A 20640-nucleotide genomic window follows, 5' to 3' on the forward strand; every position below is an offset into this window, starting at 1 on the left:
GGGAAGAGCATTCCAAGCAGAGGGAACAACATGTGCAAAGACCAAGGGCAAGAGAGAGTTCTATGTTGAGGTAGTTTCCCGAATCTCCATGTTTGGGACATGGGGTGAGGAGTTAGTTGTAAGAGATGAGGTTGGAAAGAGAGGTTGGCAGGAGCAGATCACTCAGGGCTTTATTTTGCCCCAAGAACACTAGGGAGCCACAGGTGGTCTTGGGGCAAGGGAGGGCCCCAGTCATACTCATGTTTAGAAAGACCTCTCTAGATGCCAAGTGGAGTGTTGGGATGGGAGTCTGGGAGAGCAGAGACCAGGCTGCTGGGAGGGCAGGACTGGAGTGGAGGGCTTTGGACCAGGGCGATGCAGAGAAAGGGACTAGAAAAGAGGAATTCAGGTAACAGAATGCAAAAGACTTGGGGGCTAGAAGCAGGGGGTGAAGGAAGATGATACAGATCTAGGGAGACACTGAGGTCTGCAGACTGGGTGAGTGGGGGATGGCAGTGTGAACTCTAAGTTGGGGACACAGGAGAGGAGCAGGATTTGGAGGAAGATTTCAATTTCATTGTAGGTCTTGCTGAGTGTGAGATGCCTCTGGGACATTTTGATGAGAAATCTGAGAGACCACTGAGAATGGGTCTAGGAAGATCTGTGATGGGGTCAGGGTGGCTTCAGCAGAAGTGAAGGGCACTGGCAATCAGTGGGGCGTCATGGATTACTAGTGGGTCATCGGGACACTGCGGGCATTGCGGGGATCGATGAAATTTTGGCATCAGAAGAGGGTGTTGGAGAACCAAGTGAGATTGTTAAAGATGGTGAAGTCATGGAGACATATATCGGAGGTTGGAGGGAAATGTGGAAATGTTTGGGGTTAACGTTACTCAGTAGTGGGTGGGTGTAGCCCTAGGAGTTTTATGGAGACACTGGAGACCAGCAGGATTTGGGACATCATCCAGGGTGGGGTGGAATGACTGGAGATGCTGTCGTCAGTCAGGGATTTTAAGATGTCAGTGGGAAACACTGGAGATCAGAAAGGTGTATGTTGCGAGTCTAAGAAGGCACTAGAACCACCTGGGGTCGTCTGTGAAGCGATGGGAAGGCCAGTTATGAAGGAGGCCTCCTCTTGAGGGTCCCTCCGTTGCTAGGCAAACGGTTCCCTGGGCGCCGTTGCTAGGGATTTGAGCTTTTCGACGACCCCGCCCATCTCCCGCTGGGCCCCGCCCCGCAGCCAACCACGAGTCGGCCGCTGGCACAAAGGCCACGCCCCATCTTGCGCCCCGCCCCCAGTCCCTGAACCGTTACCGGAGCGACGGCCCGAGCTCATCCCGCCTCCCGATCCTGTTGCCAATCGAAGAGGCGTCGCCCGGGTGACCACCCCACCCCTTCCGGCGCGAGCCCGCGGCTTCCGGCAGGGGCCCGGCGGCGGGCGGCGGTCCGGCAGCGGCGGGGCCCGGGCGGGAGGGGGGCGCCCAAGATGGCGGCGGGCGGCGCGGAGGGCGGCTCGGGCCCCGGCGCCGCCATGGGGGACTGCGCGGAAATCAAGTCGCAGTTCCGCACCCGCGAGGGCTTCTACAAGCTGCTCCCCGGCGATGGCGCCGCTCGCAGGTCGGGTCCGGCTTCCGCCCAGACCCCGGCGCCGCCCCAGCCGCCGCAGCCCCCGCCCGGCCCTGCCTCCTCCTCCGGCCCCGGCGCCGCGGGCTCCGCGCCGTCCCCGCCGCCCGCAGGCCCGGGGCCAGGGCCCGCGCTGCCCGCCGTGCGCCTCAGCCTCGTGCGCCTCGGGGAGCCCGACGGCGCCGGGGCCGGGGAACCGCCCGCCACGCCCGCGGGGCTGGGTGCCGGAGGAGACCGCGTCTGCTTCAACTTGGGCCGCGAGCTGTATTTCTACCCCGGCTGCTGCCGCCGCGGGAGCCAACGGGTGAGCGGCCTGCATCGTGGTGGCCTCGGTGCTGGCAGAGAGGATAGGGCCCCCTGAGGTGATCCCGAAGTGATGGGAGGGTCTCTGATTGATGTGGGGTTTGGAAATGGCATCCTAGATGTGACGGATGTCCTAGGATGCAGAGGTGCCTGGAGGTTATGCAGAATTCTAAAAGGTGGTGGCCTCTTAGCCCTTTAGCACCCTCCGAGGTGCTGGCCATCCTAGAGGTGATGGAGAATCGTGAGGTCATGTGGGATCTCCGAGTTATGCGTGGGGGGTTCTGTACTGGTATTTTGGAGAGATTCCCAGATGGCATGGGACCCTGTGTGGTTCTGGGTGGTAGCGATCTGCAGGTGATAGGGACTCCTGAGGTGATGCAGGCTGGAAGGTGATGGAGAACCCAGGGGTATTGCAAGTCTGCAGGTATTGCGGGGGGGTGGGGGGGTGGGGGGGAGTCTTGAAACTTTGGGAGCCCAGAGGTGAGGATGATTGTGGAACTGATGGGGCTCTGAGAGGTCATAGGGATCCTGCAGGTGAATGGGATCTTAGGGAACGCAGGTTCTGGAGACACAGGGTCCTGGAGGGAGTGAGAATCTCTGAACTGATGGAGAGCTGGGGGTGATGAGAGCCCAAGGGGACATCCTCAGGTGTGATGGTGGTCTCTAGAGAGATGTAGGTCCCAGAGGGGGATGAGGCCCGTGGAGGTTATGGTGGTCCCCCAGACGTGATGGAGATCCTGGGAGCCCAGAGGTGATGAAGGACCAAAAATGTGGGGGACCATGAGGTTTAATGCGTCTGTGAACTGTGATGGAGGTCCCGAGATTTAGGGACTCCAAAGGAAACAGAATCCTGGGATGTTGGGCATTAGAGTCCTGGGGATGTGGGCGGCCCTGAGTTTGGGGAAGCTTCGATATTGAGGTGCTAAGATCAGGGGAGTTGCTGAGGCCGTGGGGCAGGACTGGAAAGGAATGGGACTGTGGGGGTCTGCAAGCTTTGATACTACGGGCAAGGGTGTCCCCTAAAGTTAGGGGGTCCAACTCTGGGGGTAAGCACCGTGGTCTCATGTGGGGTGGAGGGGGGGGAACCTTCCTGTCTGTGTTTTTCCTTTACTGGGTCTGTGATTTGGGTCCCCCTTCCTGTCTGTGGTTGCCCACTCACCCATCCACCTACCCACTTCCCTCAGGGATTTAACCCTGCTTCCTCTTAGTGGTTTCCCCCGACCTCAACACCCTCTTCCTTCCTCAGTAGTAGAAGCTATTAACTGCTTTTCTCCCGCTGCTCAAGTCCATTGATCTCAACAAGCCAATCGACAAGCGGATCTATAAGGGCACCCAGCCCACCTGCCATGACTTCAACCAGTTCACTGCTGCCACAGAGACCATCTCCCTGCTGGTGGGGTTCTCAGCCGGCCAGGTGCAGTACCTTGATCTCATCAAGAAGGACACCAGCAAGCTATTCAATGAAGAGGTGATTATGGGCCCCCGGGGCCTAGAGCGGCTCCCCCCCTTCCCATTCACCCACCCGTACACCGTGGCCACGAGACTGCAGCTGCCTGGGAGCCGTGTAGACCTGGTGGGGTGGGGGGGGTGGGGTGCAGGATATGGGAGAAAGAGGGGATGGGCTGACGGATGTGTGGGCCGAGGTAACAGCTAGCGTGATAAGGACCAATAATGACAGCTGCGCCTGCTGTGCCCAAGTCCTGTGCTGCTGGGTTAGGGCTCGTGGTGCCCGTGTTGCGGAGAAGACAGTTGAGCCTAGTCACCTGTTGGGACTCGTTTGACATCAGAATTTGGTCTCCAAATTCAGGTCCTTGCCGCACCGTTTCCTCACTGTGTGGTTTCGGGAAGGTGACACCCCCCCCCCCAACTGAGCCTCAGTTTTACTCCTCTGCAAAATGGGATTCTCATCCCTACCTTACAGGACTGTCATTACAAAATCATATGTGGGGATTGCCCAGTCCTGGCTGGATTCGGCACAAGAGGGCGTGCCGATGAACGACCTCATCCGTGGGCAGGGGCCGCTCTTGTCCTCTTTTTTTTTTTTTTTTTTTTTTAATGTTTGTTTATTTTTGAGACAGTGCAGGCAGGGGAGGGGCAGAACGATAGGGAGAGAGAGGATCCAAAGCAGGCTCTGCGCCGACAGCAGCGAGTCCGATGTGGGGCTCGAACGCATGAACCGCCCGAGATTGTGACCTGAGCCAAAGTCAGACGCTTAACGGACTGAGCCACCCAGGCGCCCCATCCTCTGTCTTTTTCTCTCTGTTCAGAGGAGGTGTTCCAAGTACACAGAGTGCCTGAATGGCAGAAGGGAGCGGAACGGTGAATGGATTAAAAACGCACTAGCTCGTCCGTTCACAAAATAGGAGAGGCCTCCTTGCAGGGGGCGGGGGGAGGGGACATTGAAATAAAGACCTGAAGGAGGCCAGAAAGTTATCAGGGGAAGTGTGGGAGGAGGACAGCAGAAAGGCTGAGTGGCCAGAGCAGTTCTTGAGGGGTGGGTGGTGGACGGGTTCTGAGAAAGACCTGAGGGACCAGCCCGTGTAGGGTCTGGAGGGCCATGGAAAAGAGAAGAGTTCGGCTGTTAGAGCCTTTCTTGACTAGGGTTCATCTCAGCCGTAGAACAAAGAAGTGATTTGATGATTTCCGAATCTTTCCCAGCAACGAGGAGCCACCTCGCTGCCTGGGGAGGAAGTTACTTCGTTGTGTACTGCGGGTGCCCAGGGCTTCGTTCTCTCTGGAACCCTGCTTGAGAAAGGCCGCCGTGGTGTTTGGGGCTGGACGGTGCCTGGTGCTGACTTCCATTTTAACAGCCTCTGTCTGGCAACCGAGCGGCAGTGGCAGCCTGGGTGGCCAGTTAGGCCAGCGCAGGGTTGATGGCGACTGGGACCTGCGTGGTTGGAGTGGGGGTGGGGCGAGAAGAGGGCAGGTCCGGGGTGTTCTGGAAGGACTGGATGTGGGCTGGGAGGCGGACGGGAGCAGAGGCGCGTGTGCGGCTGGCGGGCTGGTGCTGCCCCTCGCGTGTCTAGGAGATGTTGTGTGCACAGCGCTGTGCTCTGGGGCTAGGCCAGCGAACCACACAGATCGAGAGCCCTTCTTTGGGGGCTGATGTTCTGTGAATCGATCTCTTGCCTTAAGCCTGACGTGGTGAAGACCGTGGAGAGGGTTAGACAGAGGAGGAGAGTTCTCTGAAAGGCAGGACCGTCCCCTTGCAGAAGAGGGGGCATCGTGGCTCCGCGGAGCTCCCCGTGGCTGCCTCACAGGCCACCCTTCTTCCCCTGCGTTCCCGTGGCCTGGCGTCCATCCCTTACCCTCGGTGTGGGAGGCCCCGTCCGAGAAGGTCTGGGCCACGTCCGAGGGCCTTTTAGGGGGAACCACGTTGGGGAGGAGGTCTGCCGGGAGCCGGGAGCGGATTACCTTCTCCCAACCCCCACGGTTTCTCCCTGGCAGCGGCTGATCGACAAGACCAAGGTGACCTATCTGAAGTGGCTGCCCGAATCAGAGAGCCTGTTCCTGGCCTCACACGCCAGTGGCCACCTGTACCTGTACAACGTCAGCCACCCTTGCGCCTCGGCCCCGCCGCAGTACAGCCTGCTGAAGCAGGGCGAGGGCTTCGCCGTCTATGCCGCCAAGAGCAAGGCGCCCCGCAACCCGCTGGCCAAGTGGGCGGTGGGCGAGGGCCCCCTCAACGAGTTCGCCTTCTCGCCGGATGGCCGGCACCTGGCCTGCGTCAGCCAGGACGGCTGCCTGCGCGTCTTCCACTTCGACTCCATGCTCCTGCGGGGGCTCATGAAGAGCTACTTTGGGGGCCTGCTCTGCGTGTGCTGGAGCCCGGATGGGCGCTACGTCGTGACGGGTGGCGAAGACGACCTGGTCACCGTGTGGTCCTTCACCGAGGGCCGTGTGGTGGCCCGGGGCCACGGCCACAAGTCCTGGGTCAATGCTGTGGCCTTTGACCCCTACACCACGAGGGCCGAGGAGGCAGCCGCGGCCGGCGGCGGCGACGGGGAGCGGAGCGGCGAGGAGGAGGAGGAGCCTGAGGCCGGGGGCCCGGGCTCGGGCGGGGGAGCCCCCCTCTCCCCCCTGCCCAAAGCCGGCCCCATCACCTACCGCTTCGGCTCGGCCGGCCAGGACACGCAGTTCTGCCTGTGGGACCTCACCGAAGACGTGCTTTACCCCCACCCGCCCCTGGCCCGCACCCGCACCCTCCCCGGCACGCCTGGCGCCACGCCGCCCGCCGCCGGCAGCTCTCGGGGCGCCGAGCCGGGCCCCGGCCCCCTGCCTCGCTCGCTGTCCCGCTCCAACAGCCTTCCGCACCCGGCGGGCAGCGGCAAGGCGGGCGGCCCCGGCGCGACTGCCGAGCCGGGCACGCCGTTCAGCATCGGCCGCTTTGCCACGCTCACGCTGCAGGAGCGGAGGGACCGGGGGTCAGAGAAAGAGCACAAGCGCTACCACAGCCTGGGCAACATCAGCCGGGGCGGCGGCGGGGGCGGCGGCGGCGGCGGCGGGGACAAGCCCAGCGGCCCGGCCCCGCGCAGCCGGCTGGACCCGGCCAAGGTGCTGGGCACGGCGCTGTGCCCACGCATCCACGAGGTGCCGCTGCTCGAGCCCCTGGTGTGCAAGAAGATCGCCCAGGAGCGGCTCACGGTCCTCCTCTTCCTGGAGGACTGCATCATCACCGCCTGCCAGGAGGGCCTCATCTGTACCTGGGCCCGGCCGGGCAAGGCGGTGAGTCGCCCCACGCCAGCCTCCCCAGGGCCCAGGAAGAGGCGGGCATCGGCGGAGGGGTTGGCCACCGCCACAGCCTTTAGCCCTGTGGGATGAGGGGGAGCCAGGGAGCTCTTAGTGTCCCAGAGTGAGACCCCCTCAGGTCCCAGGGTGCCGGGCTTCTAGAACTCTCAGTGACGACCGAGAGAGGGTTGGGGATAAGAGACAGCTGGGAGTAGTGGGGACCGTGGCCAGCTATCTGAAGCGGGGAGCCAGTGGGCCCGGCATGGCCCCATCTGATCACATGTCACTCGAAGCCAGATCTCCGTTTCTCCGGGACATGTGATTTGCCAGTTGTGAAACCTGGTGAATGATGCTGGTCAAATTCTCTGGGCGACACTGAGCCCGTGGGCCCGGCTTCCGGCCTGGGTCTCAGACTCTGGACCTGAGCCCACCGCTGGAGTCACGGCCTGGGGAGTCCCAGCGTGGGTTCCGGCGCCGCTCCCTGTGACCTCGGGCAGGTCACTGCTCGTTGACCTCCATCACCTCTTAGGGAGCCTTGAAGGTGGGTGGTGGGCGGATGTGTCCACCTCCCGCTGTAGCTGTGGGGTTCGGCGAGGTCCCGGTCGGGAAGGTCCCAGTAGGGGAAGCACAGACCTGGCGCCTTCTCTCTTTGGAGCTCTTGTCTCGTGGCTCAGCTTCTCGGGGATGTGGGCACAGTGCCCAGGATGCCAGGTCTGAGGGCCGAGGCTGGGTTCCCTCGAAGAGCAGTTTTAGGATTGTGTAGGGTCTTGAATCCTTAGAACGTAATAGCACAGTCTCAGAGGCAGGGTCGTTGGGATCTGGGGAGTCCGGCAAGTCCTAAAAGAGACCCCTCTATCTCCCTAGTTCACAGACGAGGAGGCCGAGGCCCAGACAGGGGAAGGAAGTTGGCCCAGGTCACCCAGCAAGTCAGTGGTAGAGGTAGGATTGTCCCTGAGTTCTCTACCCCCCACACCCCCCAGTCAGAAAGGGCCCCGTCCTCTCCCCATCCTCTCCACCCCTACCCCATCCTCTCTGCTCGGGATCACCCCAAGGACTTTAATTATTGTCTAAGAGTGCCGCCTGCCGGGACAGGGAAGCTAGCTGAGATATAAGTTCCTGACCTAGAGCAGCGGCCTCTGTCCGGGCGGGGTCTGGGGCGGACTGAAGGGCAAGGTCAGGGCGGCAGCCGCCTTGGGGACTCTGGGCTGGCTCCCTCCCCATGGGACTGACGGGAGCCCCAGGCAGCCTCTAACCCTCCTGTCTCCCCTCTCGTCTTCCCCAGGGCCTCTCCTCCCAGCCCAGCAACTCCCCGAGCGGCACAGTGGTGTGAAACCATGGATGTCGGGGTCCCCCCTCTGTTCCCCGCCTCCTAGCCATAACCCCCCCGCCGACCTCACGGATCAACGTATGATTAACAAGACTAACCATGACGGATGGACTGCTCCAGTCCCTTGCCCTGCACAGATTTGGGGATCAGAGGGTCCCCCAGACCGGCCCAGCACTTGGGGGGACGTAGTGGCCCGTGTGGCCTCAGCCCTGTCCCCACCCACTGCCAAGTACAATGACCCCTCCCTCTGAAACATCAGTGTTCGCCTCGTCCCTGTCCCCAGCATGTGACTGGTCACTCCGGGGGGGAGACCCCCCTCCCCCACAAGCTCTGCAATGTGCCCCTCGGCCTGTGGGCAGGGCAGGGGTGGCCTACCCCTCCCCTGGCCCGCACCCTGCCCGTGCTGTTGTTTGTGCTTTTGAAGAGTGTTAAATTATGGAAGCCCCTCGGGGGCCCTCCCTGTCCCCCCCCGGGACCTCTTATTTATACTAAAGTTCCCTGTTTTCACAGCGTCTCTGTTCCCTTCCGGGAGGTGTGGAGGGAGTGCGCGCGCACTTTTGCTGCAGTCCTAGAATCCAGTTGCTTCGACCAAAAGGAAGAGCTAGGCCCTCCCTGCCTCTCCCCCACCCAGTCCTCTCCCTGCTCCCTTCTAATAGCCCGGAACACTGAAGGGCGGAGGGGGCTCGCTCAGTGGGGGACACACAGCCGGTCCAGCCCCAGGCAGGGCCCTTGGGACGGAGGAGGACGTTGCTCTGGCTCCCAAACTCTAGAAGAAAGTCCGTCCAGGACCCCCCTCAGAGCCGTTTGAGAGTGCCCAAACCGGCCCAAGTCGGATATTCCGGGGGGCCTGTCCGGATGGGTCCTCCGGGCCGCTCCTGAGGTGCCCGGAGTGCGCATGTCTGCGCCTCCCGCCGCCTCGGGCCGGCTCACGCGGCCCAGGCGCCCAGAGCCAGCTAGAGACCGCGGTTTCCTGCGGGAGAGCTGTCCAGCCCTCCCGAGAACAGCGAGAGTCCGTCCGGCTGCTGCAGGGAGTGGTGTCTTCCCGCTCTGCCCTCCACCCCCCGAAATGTTTCTGTTTCTAATCCTAGCCCGGGCAGGAATGTGGCTGCGGGGCCAGGGTCCAAGGAGCTATTTTGGGGGCTCCTTTTTCTCCCCCAGGCTTTGGCCAGCGGGTCACCCCTGGTCCTGGCTCCTGAGGGCCTCCCTTCCCAATTCTCTCACCACCCCTTCCCCACCTCCTGCCAAAAAAAAAAAAAAAAAAGTCAGTGTAAAGCAGAGGTCCTGAGGGCTAAATTTAAACCATCCCAAAGTCTGACTCCGTGGCTGAGTCACCCGCGAAGCTGGCCTCCTACCCCCCCCTTCCCAGGCCTCACCCCTTTCTCACCCCACCCCGATTCCTGGGCTTGAGAAGGGGGCGTTACGCGATCATTCTGAACCTCAATTGGCCCCCTCGGAATGGAATGGGAGGGCTCATCTTTGGCTTCTGCCACACCTGTAGCTTCCTCTGTGCTCCGCCTTTTTTGGGGGGAGGGGTGCATGGTGGGAGAGTTGAAATTCTTCACCCCCCCCCATCTCGCTCTGAAGTGTTCTGAGGGGCCCCGGGGGGAGGGAGTTGGGGGGCCTGGCTCATGAGGGGTTAAGGCTGGGAGGCGGGAGGGGGCCGAACCGAGGGGTGGGGAGAAGGGGAGGAGGCCTCAGCAGCAGAGAGAAGTGGCCAGAGAGGCCCAGGGGACAGCCAGGGACAGGCAGACATGCAGCCAGAGCCCCGAGGCCTGGACAGGGGCTGCCAGGCCCCGTGACGGGAGGACCCCGAGCCCCCGGCCCGGGGAGGGGGCCATGGTGCTGCCTGCCCGACATGTCAGCCGAGGTGCGGCTGAGGCGGCTCGAGCAGCTGGTGCTGGACCCCGGCTTCCTGGGGCTGGAGCCCCTGCTCGACCTTCTCCTGGGCGTCCACCAGGAGCTGGGCGCCTCCGACCTGGCCCAGGACAAGTATGTGGCCGACTTCTTGCAGTGGGGTGAGTGCCCGCCTGCATGGACGCCCCCGGATTGGGGGGCGGTGGGGGCAGGGCAGAGACAGGAGATGGGGCTGGGCACGGGGGACTGGTGGTTGGGGGCAGGATGGACGTGGGAGAGCCTCCCATTCAGGAGCCCGGAACTCCGTGCCAGGTCCCAGGGTGACATGCCCCTTCCCCCGTGCCACCCTGGCAGGGCAGGCCGGGGTCAGCAGAGGCCAGGACAGCCAGGACTCACAACCAGGACTTGGGAGGCTGGGCTGGGCACAGCTTCCCGTGGTCCCTCTGTACCCCCTCCACAAAGTCTAGGCCTAAGGACATGCCGGGAGCCCTGTATTTTAGGGTGCCCCCACTGAAACGGGCCCCATGGCCTTCCACCCTGGTTTCCCAGAACGCAGGGGCAGGCAGAAAGGACAGCACGGGGCAGCTGCCAGGGGCGCGGCCAACGGGCAGGTGTTTGGCTCCAGCCTCTCCAGCTGCCCCGACAGGTGCCCAGGCACTGGGAGGGTGCGGTGACTCAGGCAGGCCCCGGGGGAGAGCCAGCTCTGAGACAGGCGCCACTCAGCGCCCCTCACCCCCTGGATGGAGGAGGAACAACTTAAGGTTCTTCTGGGTGTACCCCCCCCCCAGCCCTGTTTCACTGTGGTCTGCATGGGGAGCCCTGACTCCCCTCTAGCTACCCCCCTCCCATCACTCATTCTCCTAGCTCATGACCTCCGACCTCCCGGCTCTCCCACAAAGTCCCTTCTTGCCAGGTCTTTCCCCAGAGACAGGTCTGGAGGGAAGGTGTGCCCGCCTCAGCTTCTGGCCTTGCCTGCCCGGCCCTTCCTCCACCCCAGGGCCCAGGCTCCTTGGGTTTTCTGTCTCTCTGACACCCTGCCACTTGGTCCCCGCACTGGGTTGCCCCTCCAGCGGCCTGCTCTTGGTCCGTGGGCTCCGTGTGTCTCTCTCTGCCTTCTCCCTCTTACTCCTTTCTTGTGACCATCTCCTTTTGACCCAGGCCCCGCTCCTGTCCCTCCCACTTCACAGATAGGAAGGTGGAGATCAAAGGCCAGGCCGCTCAGCCCCTGTAGGAACTTTCTCTCCGCCTCCGCCAACCCTTAGTACCTCTGTCAGCCCTGATTTCGCAGAGCGTGAAGTGGGGCTAGCAGGGTAAACTGAGCCCTGAGCTGGGGGCAGGGGTCTGGCCCTCCCGTAAGGAGCGCTCCTTTTGTGGCCCGAGCAGCATCCTGCGGCCCCTCCCCTGCCGGGCCGCCCGGGCGGGGGAGGGGGCCTGGGTTCCTGCTGCCTTAAAAGGGCTCAACGTCTTGGCTCTCTCCTCCCTCCCCCGTTCTGGGCCCTGGCTGGTTCTTCCCTGCCTGCGGCCCACTCTCCCCGAACCTCATGGGGGGCCCCTCTCTCCCTTCCATAACGCACTCCGTCTCCCCTCATTCCCACTTGCACACGTCCCTCTCTCTGTCCTGCCTCTCAAGTCCCCAGCGTCCGCTACTTCCCGCCCTCCCTCTCCGTGTCCCAGTCTCCCCCTCCCAACCTGCCCCCTTTTAACTCCTAGCTGTGGGGCCTTGGGCCGACCGCCTCACCGCCTGGGCCCTGACTCCCCACCTGTAAGTGAGGGGTACTGAAGAAGCCCTCTTTGTGGACTTGAGGGCAGAGAGAATACACTAGAGCCTGGGATTTGGGGGTCCACGCTGGCTTTGTCTTTCTTGTTCCTTCTCCCAGCCCCACCCCCAGCCCCAAATCCAGTGTCTCCCAAAGTGTGGTCCAAAGCCACCTGCGTCATAAACCTGGAGGTACTGGATTAAACCGAATGTTCCAGAGACAGGTGACCCGAGAGAGACAGAGAATGCTGGGGTGGGCCTGTTGGGCGCTCCCTCCACCAGCCCGAGCGGGGGTGGGGCCTGAAGCTCAGGGGGCCCTAAGGCCTGGGTCTCATATCTTCCCCGTCGGTCCTGCAGAGCCCGCGCTCTCCACCTGCAGCCACTAGGGCCCTCCGGCCCAATGGCCTTCCCAAAAAGGGGTTCCCAGGCATCCCACCTTTTTCTGTAGGAGGGCAGTTTGGGGTGTCCCCAACCCTCACAGTGTTTTGGTGGGGAAGCCCTTGGGAGACTGACAGTCCTAGGAGAGAGAGAGAAGAGAGAACAAGGGACAGAGGAGACCGAGGATGGAGAGAGGGGGAGACTGAGGGGCAGAGGGTGGGACTTCCTCCTGTCTGGGGTGTCAGTCCCAGTTAGCCTCGGTTCTCACCTCCCCTCGCCCCCCAGTGGAGCCCATCGCCGAGAGGCTTAAGGAGGCCCGACTGCAGAGGGATGACTTCGAGATTCTGAAGGTGATCGGACGCGGGGCGTTCAGCGAGGTGAGCCGTGAGCTGTCACTGCAGCTCGGCGGAGCGGGAGACGCGACTGCTCACGCAGTGGGCGGGACACAGGGGTTCGGGGCGGGTCCTTAGAAATTGATGAATGACTGAGTTTAGAAAAACTACACCAGAGGGGCGGGGGGCGGGACTTTGGGTCGATGGGCGTGGCGTTGGCGGTGGGGCGGGGCCACGACTGGGTGGTGTCGGGGGTGGAGCCCGATCGGAGAGAGCCCGGGTGTTTCCGCCCCCCCCCAACCCCCCGCGCCACCTCAGCCCCAGTCACCCCGTTTCGGCCTTCAGGTGGCGGTGGTGAAGATGAAGCAGACGGGCCAGGTGTACGCCATGAAGATCATGAATAAATGGGACATGCTGAAGAGAGGCGAGGTGAGGGCCGGGGCTGGACGTGCGGGACGCGAGGATCACCCACCCCAACTCCCGCCCGGCCCGCTTCAGCGCCCGCGGGTGCCCCGCAGGTGTCGTGCTTCCGCGAGGAGAGGGATGTGTTGGTGAACGGGGACCGGCGCTGGATCACGGAGCTGCACTTCGCTTTCCAGGACGAGAACTACCTGGTGAGCCCCGGGCCGGGGCGACTAGAGAGCTGGACCCCGACCCCGAGGCTGGCAGTTAACGAGACGGGGTCAGGCAGAGGAAGTGCCAGGCTTGGGGAGCTGCCTCTGGGTGTGGTAGGAACTGGTCTTCCTTGCCCGGGAGGGGAGATGTCACTTACGGCTCTTTTCCCGGGCGGATTCTACTGGACTCTGCAAAGATGCCGCCGTCGGGGGTGGGGGTGGGGCGGGGATCTCTCACCGGGACTGGGATAGCTCTCTAGTCGATGTGGGGGCCACTGGGCAGGGGGTATCTGGGCACTGGGTGGGGGGTGGTTCTCTGAGTTCTCTTTTTCCCTCCTTCTGTCCGGTGACATCCTGGGGGAAATTAGGGGTTTTTTTTGGGGGGGGGGGGAGTGTCTCTGATTTGGCCTCGGAGATCTCTTGGGCTCTTTTGGGGCTGGGGCTGCGGGGTCTCTCCCCAGGAATGGGGCATCTGTGGGAGTCTTTGTCCCGGGCTATCGGCGATCGGTGCCGAGGGGTGCTACTGACCCCCCCCCCATGACACGCCCCCTGCTAGTACCTGGTCATGGAGTACTACGTGGGCGGGGACCTGCTAACGCTGCTGAGCAAGTTTGGGGAGCGGATCCCAGCCGAAATGGCGCGCTTCTACCTGGCCGAGATTGTCATGGCCATAGACTCAGTGCACCGGCTGGGCTATGTACACAGGTGGGCGCAGCAGGGGCTGAGGGGCGGGGGGCTGAGGGCGGGGCCCAGAGAGGGAAAGCAAAGTTGCACCCGGGCACGGTACCGCAAAGGTGGGGACCCAGAGGGGGCGGGCCCTGCAGAGGGACCTCCTTGGTTGGGGCCACTGGGGACAGGGCCAGAGGAGTGGGGTTCAGAATTGCAGAGTCCCCTAAGGGGCGGAAGCCGAGGAAATGGGTTCTGAGGGGGTAGGGAGTGGAGGGGCCCGGAGCTGGAGAGCATGGTCCCTAAGAGGGTGGGACCCGAGGCCGCGCTGCCTGGAGGGGTGGAACCTGCCGAGATGGATGGAGGGAGGCTCACATCCACCCCCACCCTTCCGTTTGCCCAGGGACATCAAACCCGACAACATCCTGCTGGACCGCTGTGGCCACATCCGCTTGGCCGACTTCGGGTCCTGCCTCAAGTTGAGGGCGGACGGAACGGTGCGTGGGGCGCCGCTTCGGGCACTGCGGCCACCAATGAGGAGTGGGGGCAGGTGGGGGGACAGAAGCGCAGAGTGTGGGGGCGGGGCTGAGGCGCCCAGGTAGAGGCGGGGGCCCGACCAGATTTAGAGGGGTTACAGGGAGGGGACCCACGCCTAAGTGTGTGAGCCGCTCCCGGTTAGAACAGAAAAGGGGAGGGACTAAAGCACTCGGGGCGTGGTTAGGAGGAGGGGAGGAGCCAGAGCTGGGAGGGGCGGGGCCGAGCCCAGCTCTGGACCTTTTGGCTCAGGTGCGGTCGCTGGTGGCTGTGGGCACCCCGGACTACTTGTCCCCTGAGATCCTGCAGGCTGTGGGCGGCGGGCCCGGGCTGGGCAGCTATGGGCCCGAGTGTGACTGGTGGGCACTGGGAGTGTTCGCCTATGAAATGTTCTACGGGCAGACGCCCTTCTACGCCGACTCCACGGCTGAGACCTACGGCAAGATCGTGCACTACAAGGTGAGCACGGCCAGAAGAACCCCTGATCTCCCTTGGCACGTAGCGCCAGGCCGGCATCCCCTGCCCTCCCTCTCCCTCGTGCAGGAGCACCTGTCTCTACCGCTTGCCGACGCAGGGGTCCCCGAGGAGGCCCGAGACCTCATCCAGCGGCTGCTGTGTCCTCCTGAGACGCGGCTGGGCCGGGATGGAGCAGGTGATTTCCAGAATCATCCTTTTTTCTTTGGCCTTGACTGGGACAGTCTCCGAGACAGCGTGCCCCCATTTACACCGGATTTCGAGGGTGCCACTGACACGTGCAACTTCGATGTGGTGGAAGACGGGCTCACTGCCATGGTGAGCGGGGGCGGGGTAGGTACCTGCGACCCCTCCTGGGCAGAGGGTATTCCCCCCACCCACGCCCCACCCCCATCCCTTATCCAGAGAGCCGGGGTTAGAATAGTACCCATCTCCTGGGGTCTTGAAATCATTCCTCCCCCAGAGCGCCTGCTCTGTGCCCACCCGGCGCCGGGAACCCAGCGGTGATCTGGATTCGCAGTCCAGTGGGGAACATAGACTTGTCCCCAGACAGTGATGCCCCAGAGGGAGAGTTCAGGGGTGAGACAAGGGAGGGGGAGTGCGGGGAGGGGGGCGCCGGCTCCCCACCCAGCCCGGAAAGTCTTGGAGGGCTTCCTGGAGGAGGAAGCCTCGGCTATCTGAGCCGAGACCTGGAAGGATAAGAAGTGAGGCAGGGAAACACCGTAGAGGAATCTCTCCTAGGCCATCTCTCTCTCAACTGTTGTACGAGCCACCCCAGTGCTGGGCACTGCTGGGGACCCACAGGGACCAGGCCAGCCCCGGGTCCCCGCCCTCGTCCACGTGTAGTCGGGAGAAGTATAGAATGACACTGTGGAGAGCGCCCTGAGGGAAGCAGCCGGATACAATGGAAGAAGATGAGGGAGGGACCACTTTAGACGAGGCCCCAAGCTGGGGTGGGGTGGGGAGCTGGCATTTAAGCCAAGACCGGGAAGGGGTGAGGCACCAGCCCTGAGGAGCACAGGTCACTCCACATCTGGATTTCTCTGGTACAGGAGACGCTGTCCGACATGCGGGAAGGCATGCCCCTGGGGGTCCACCTGCCGTTTGTGGGCTACTCCTACTCCTGCATGGCCCTCAGGTAAGCGCTGTTCAGGGGCTCCCAGCAGGGTTGCAGGATCAGGCTCAGAAGCGTAGCGCCTTGGGACCAAGGACTGTTAGGAGTCCGGAGTTGTAGGACCTTACGATGTCAGACCGTAAGTACTGTGAAGTTTTAGATTCCCTTGCAAAATGTCGGAGCCACAGACCTGGCCTTCCAGAATCTTCCAGGCGTCCACTCTTAGATTGCTAGTACAGTCACGGGACCTCAGAATCTTAGAAAATAAGAAGCATAGAATTTTAAAATCAGTCTTAAAGGAATACAAACTTTTTTGAATCGCTCATATAACCACAAAGCTACTTCGTTATTTGTTTGTTTATTGAAAGGAGGCTCCACACCCAATGTGGGGCTTGAACTCATGACCCCTGAGATCAAGCGTCAGGTGCTCTACTGACTGAGCCAGCCAGGCGCCCCCAACCATAAAGCCTTTTAAAAACGTTAATTATACAAACAATACATCGTTTGTCACTGGTAAATTAGAAAATTCTGGCAAGGGAAAGGAGCTCCCTGGCTCACACGCACACACAAGCTGGACAACCGTGAGAACACGCTGTGATCCAGTCTAGTCTTTTGCCGAACAATGTATCAAAATGTCCCTTCTTGTCCTGAACGAAGGCCAAACATGAGCCACTGTGCCGTACTGTCCTTTCTGGGGGGGGGGTGGGGGGGGGGAGACAGGACTCCGTTAACCCATCTTCTCTGTTATAACCCAGATTGGATGGACAGCCGCAGCGCGGTCTCGGGGGGTGCCCAGGATCCTGGGGTCCTTGAGACCTGTTTCCAGAGAGGGAGTGCTGGGTGCGAGGGGCCATCCACTTTTATTGCAATTTCATATTCCTGGGGAGGCGGGGTCTCCCTCCAGCAGCTGGGGATGGCAGGGGGCGGGGTGCAGAGAACTAGAATCAGTCCTGGGGTCCCACACCCAGCCTTAACACTGTATCTTTGGAGGTGGCCAGAGCTGGGGGGGGTCCCCCTCATTGTCCTGACGTCCTAAGGAAAGGGGTCTGCAAAGGTCACATGGACGGGGAGATGAGTGACCCCGCATATGGGTGTCTCGACCCCAGGTTCCCACAGAAGGTGCAGAGGCCAGCTCCCAGGGGCCTGAGGCCATGTGAAGGGCGGGCCTTTACTAACAAGAAGGGGACCCGTCCCATCGACCTGCCCCGCCCCCTCCTCACTCCAGGGGTCCTTCAGGGCCTGGCTGTCCCACGGCCACAGAAGAGGGAGTCCTGGCTCTAAATCCAGAGGGGCGGACAACCTCTTGAGGGGGCCCGGCTCTCCCTCCCCTCGCCCTCTTCCTCTCCCCAGGGACGAGGAGGTCCCAGGCCCCACGGCCATGGAACTGGAGGCGGAGCCATTGCCTGAGCCACCTGTGCGGGCGCCCAGCCCAGAGCCCACGGTGCCGCCACCAGAGGAAACAGTGAGTCTCTGGAGGAGAAGGTCAGTCAGGGAGAATCCGAGAAAGGCAGGGCCTTCCGGGGTCTTGTGTGCTGCCGGCCTGAAGCCCTCTGGGAGCTGGCTTGATAGAAAGAGAGAATGCAAAGTAGAGACAAAGTTACTTCAGTCAGAAATCATTCCTCTGAAGAAATAAAGGCCTTTGTGTGTGGGAGGAGGGGGCCGGCCCTTGGTCAGCAGACAGAACCTCAAGACAAAGGTTTATGCTTGAACCGGAAAGGAGGGTAGTGAGGCCGAATTGTTCCCGGAAGAGGGGGCTGGAGAATGAGGGGAGGGGAGACAGAGCCAAACCAAACAGGGCCTTTTGGTGAGGCAGGCCTTCTCCTGAGGACGCCCAGGGACTGGAGAAGAGGGGAGGGCCATGGTCAAGTTGGGTAAGAGTTGTAGGAATAGCCCTTTGGTTCCTGTGTGGAAGGTGGGTGGGAAGGGCCCAGACTGGAGGCCGGAGACCAAGGCAGGGGCTGGGGTTAGTTAGGGAAGGAGGAGGAGACTTGGGTCACTGCAGGAGCTGTGGGGATTCCGGAAAGATCTAGAGGACAAGGGAAGATCCCAGCCTAGAACCGGTGCCCAAGTCTTGGGCGCTGCAGGAGCGGGCAGCCCTAAGCCAGGTCCCGCACGCAGGCCGAAGCGGCAGCTCCGGGGGCCGTTCCCGCGGCGGCGACGGCGGCGGTGGCGACGGAGGCCCAGGTGACGCTGCGGGAGCTCCAGGAGGCCCTGGAGGAGGAGGTGCTTACACGGCAGAGCCTGAGCCGGGAGCTGGAGGCCATCCGCACAGCCAACCAGAGCTTTGCCAGGTCGGGGTCGGGGCGCCGGGGCTGGTCGCTACCGTCGGCAGCCGGTCTCGCCCAGGTCCGGCCCGGAAGGGCTCACGGTCTTTCCCTCCCCGCAGTCAGCTCCGTGAGGCCGAGGCCCGGAACCGAGACCTGGAGGCGCGCGTCCGGCAGCTGCAGGAGCGGATGGAGCTGCTGCAGGCCGGGGGAGACGCAGGCGAGTCCCCCATCCGTCCCCTTTCCCGAGGGCGACGGGGGGAGGTGGGCCCGCGGCGTGTGTGGACACCTGGGGGAGGGCGAGGGGCCCAGGCTGGGGCACGCCGCGCCACCGCCCTCCTCCGTCCCTCCACGCGCCCTACGCCTCTCTCTTCTCCTTCCAGCTGTCACGGGGGTCCCCAGTCCCCGGGCCACGGATGCACCTTCCCATGTAAGACCCCTCTTTTTCCCCTGTATCAAGCCTGCTGGCCCCTCTGCAACCCCGGCCCCGTCTCCCCGTCCGGATTTAGGGATCACCCTATCTCTTTGGGGTTCCAGACGGCAGACTTCCTCCACTCAGCCCCACGTCTACCAGACAGCCCTCGGTCCGGGCCTCTAACCAGATCCCATCTAGGATCTCCCTAGATTCCCTCCCCGACTCCGTTCGCCGTCTCTCGCCTCCTGCCGAGGGCGGCCGGGCCGGGCTGGGCTCCGATCGGGTCACCTGTCCCTTCTCTCTCCAGCTAGATGGCCCCCCGGCCGTGGCTCTGGGCCAATGCCCGCTGGTGGGGCCAGGCCCCATGCACCGCCGCCACCTGCTGCTCCCTGCCAGGGTACGTCCGGCTGCTCACGCCCGCCCGCCGCCGCGCCCCTCCTCGCACCAAGCACCCCAAGTCTCCTCTGCTTAGCTGCGCCTCTGTCGAGCGGGGCCGCCGCGGGGAGGGAGGATGCGCGGGCAGCCAATCAGCTCAGGCCGCTAGGAAGCAGCCAGTGGCGAGTTCGGACGAGACTTGAAGCTTGCCCGCGGACCAACCGCAACTGCCCGCGGGGGCGGGGCGGGGCGGGGCGGGGCGGGACGAGAGAGGATTGTGGACCCACCTATAGGCGTGGGCGTGGCGAGTCCCAGGAGCCAATCGGGGGGCCGTGCCGCCGAGACCTGATCACGCCCTCTTGTCCGCAGGTCCCTAAGCCTGACCTATCGGAGGCGCGTTCCCTGCTCCTGTTCGCCGTTGCTCTGGCTGCTGCCGCCGCCTTGGGCTGCACTGGGTTGGTGGCCTGCGCCCACCATCTCGCCCCGGTCTGGCGCCACCCGGGAGCCGCCTTCGCCCCCTGAACCCTAGGACCCCAAGCTGGAGGGTTGGGTGACCTGGGCACGGCGCAGAAGCCATTCCTACCGCCTCCCCGTTCACACCGCCTCCCAGCGTGGGTCTCCGCCCGAGCTCCAGCCCTGTGATCCGGGCCCGCCCCCTGGCGGCCGGGGAGGGAGGAGCAGGGGGCTCCAGGGAGGCTTGTAACCGGGAATGCTGCAGTTGCTGCTGGGGAGAATCGCAGACCAACCACCTACTAACTCCGGCCTGGCTGAGGCCCCGCCGTGGATGGGCAAACTGCGATCTAGAGGAGACAGCAGGGCCAGGGCTCGGCCATCAGTTTTTCACCCTCCACGCGCCCCCCGCCTATCGGCTCGCAGACCACAAATCCCTGTGCATGAGGCCCTACTATCCCGGGAATGTTCTCTTCCCGCGGCGAACGTCTAGTGCGAGCCCCGCCCGCCTTCTCGAGAACCTTTTGCTTTCGCCAGCCCCGCTTTTTCGGGGACTCGCGCGCCCTCCTCACGTACGTAGCTCTCGGGGCCACAGCAGGCTCCGCCCGCCTCGGCAGTTTGGGTATTTATTGACCTGTCCTCCGACCCGCCAAGTTCCAGGACCCCAGCACCCTAATCCACGTTTTGGATGCACTGAGACCCCGACATTCCTCAGTATTTATTGTCTCTCCACACCTAGGACCCCACCCCCGATCCTCGCGAATAAAAGGCCCTCCCGTCTGCCCAACGCTCTGGACTCCGCGGTGTCCGCTCTCTTTGCGTTGCGGGAACGAGGCTGCTCAGTGGGCCAATTGGAAGGCGAGTGGAGGCGCCCAATGGCCTGGCAAGAAGCTACAGGGCCGCCAAGCAGACGAATCCGGGCCGGGGGTGGGGGTGGGGACGCTGGAAGGCGTGGCTTCGGCAGCCGGCCAATAGGAGGTGGCTAGCGAGCCGCCCGGAGGCACCGCCCCTTGCCCAGCTGTGGCCCAGCTGTGCCACCCGCAGGCCGGCAAGAAGGGGGTTGGGCCGGCTGCGCGCGCGCGCGCGGCCATCCTCCTACTACTGCGCTTGCGCGGGCCACGCGACTCGGTCCCAGCGACTAGCTCAAGAAAAGTTGCTGCAAACTTTCTAACCCGTTTCCCCCGCCCCTTCTCCCTGCCGGACCCGCCCCCCTGCGGAGCCGGGAATTCCGAGGGGCGGAGCGCGGGCCGAGATGGGGCATGGGGGGGCCTTCAGAGGACTCTGGAGACGGAGGCGTGCAGAAGCTTAGTCTCCGGGCGGAGGTGGCTTCGCGCCCTTAGCCTTCCCGGACGGCCCGTTACCTTCTCCGTTGTCCCGATGGGGAAACTGAGGCCCTCAGCCTGAGGCACACGCGGGGGGAGGAAAAAGCGCGGCCTGAGGCGGAGGGAAAACAA

General features: G+C 63.1%; 2 protein-coding genes across 6 annotated transcripts; both read left to right on the forward strand.

Moving 5' to 3' along the window:
* Positions 1–1452: 1452 nt before the first annotated feature.
* Positions 1453–8467, forward strand: DMWD (DM1 locus, WD repeat containing). Its single transcript, XM_042918438.1, has 5 exons — positions 1453–1906; positions 3191–3373; positions 5353–6630; positions 7498–7572; positions 7916–8467. The coding sequence occupies exons 1-5, from the start codon at positions 1466–1468 to the stop codon at positions 7961–7963; spliced, it is 2025 nt and encodes a 674-aa protein (XP_042774372.1). The 5' UTR covers positions 1453–1465; the 3' UTR covers positions 7964–8467.
* Positions 8468–8560: 93 nt separating this feature from the next.
* DMPK (DM1 protein kinase) lies at positions 8561–19973 on the forward strand. 5 transcript variants are annotated; one of them, XM_042918440.1, is made up of 15 exons: positions 8561–9975; positions 12234–12325; positions 12626–12709; positions 12799–12894; positions 13451–13599; positions 13964–14057; positions 14347–14553; positions 14638–14901; positions 15621–15706; positions 17033–17144; positions 17801–17973; positions 18069–18166; positions 18330–18376; positions 18669–18758; positions 19106–19973. In XM_042918440.1, exons 1-15 carry the CDS (start codon positions 9816–9818, stop codon positions 19256–19258), a joined length of 1905 nt encoding a protein of 634 aa, XP_042774374.1. In that variant the 5' UTR covers positions 8561–9815; the 3' UTR covers positions 19259–19973. The 5 variants fall into 5 exon arrangements, with proteins under 5 accessions (XP_042774374.1, XP_042774373.1, XP_042774376.1 ...); XM_042918439.1 differs by having other exon boundaries at positions 18673–18758; XM_042918442.1 differs by having other exon boundaries at positions 14638–14886.
* The last annotated feature ends 667 nt before the right edge of the window (positions 19974–20640 follow it).

Source organism: Panthera leo, chromosome E2, assembly GCF_018350215.1.
Source record: "Panthera leo isolate Ple1 chromosome E2, P.leo_Ple1_pat1.1, whole genome shotgun sequence".
NCBI lineage: Eukaryota > Metazoa > Chordata > Mammalia > Carnivora > Felidae > Panthera > Panthera leo.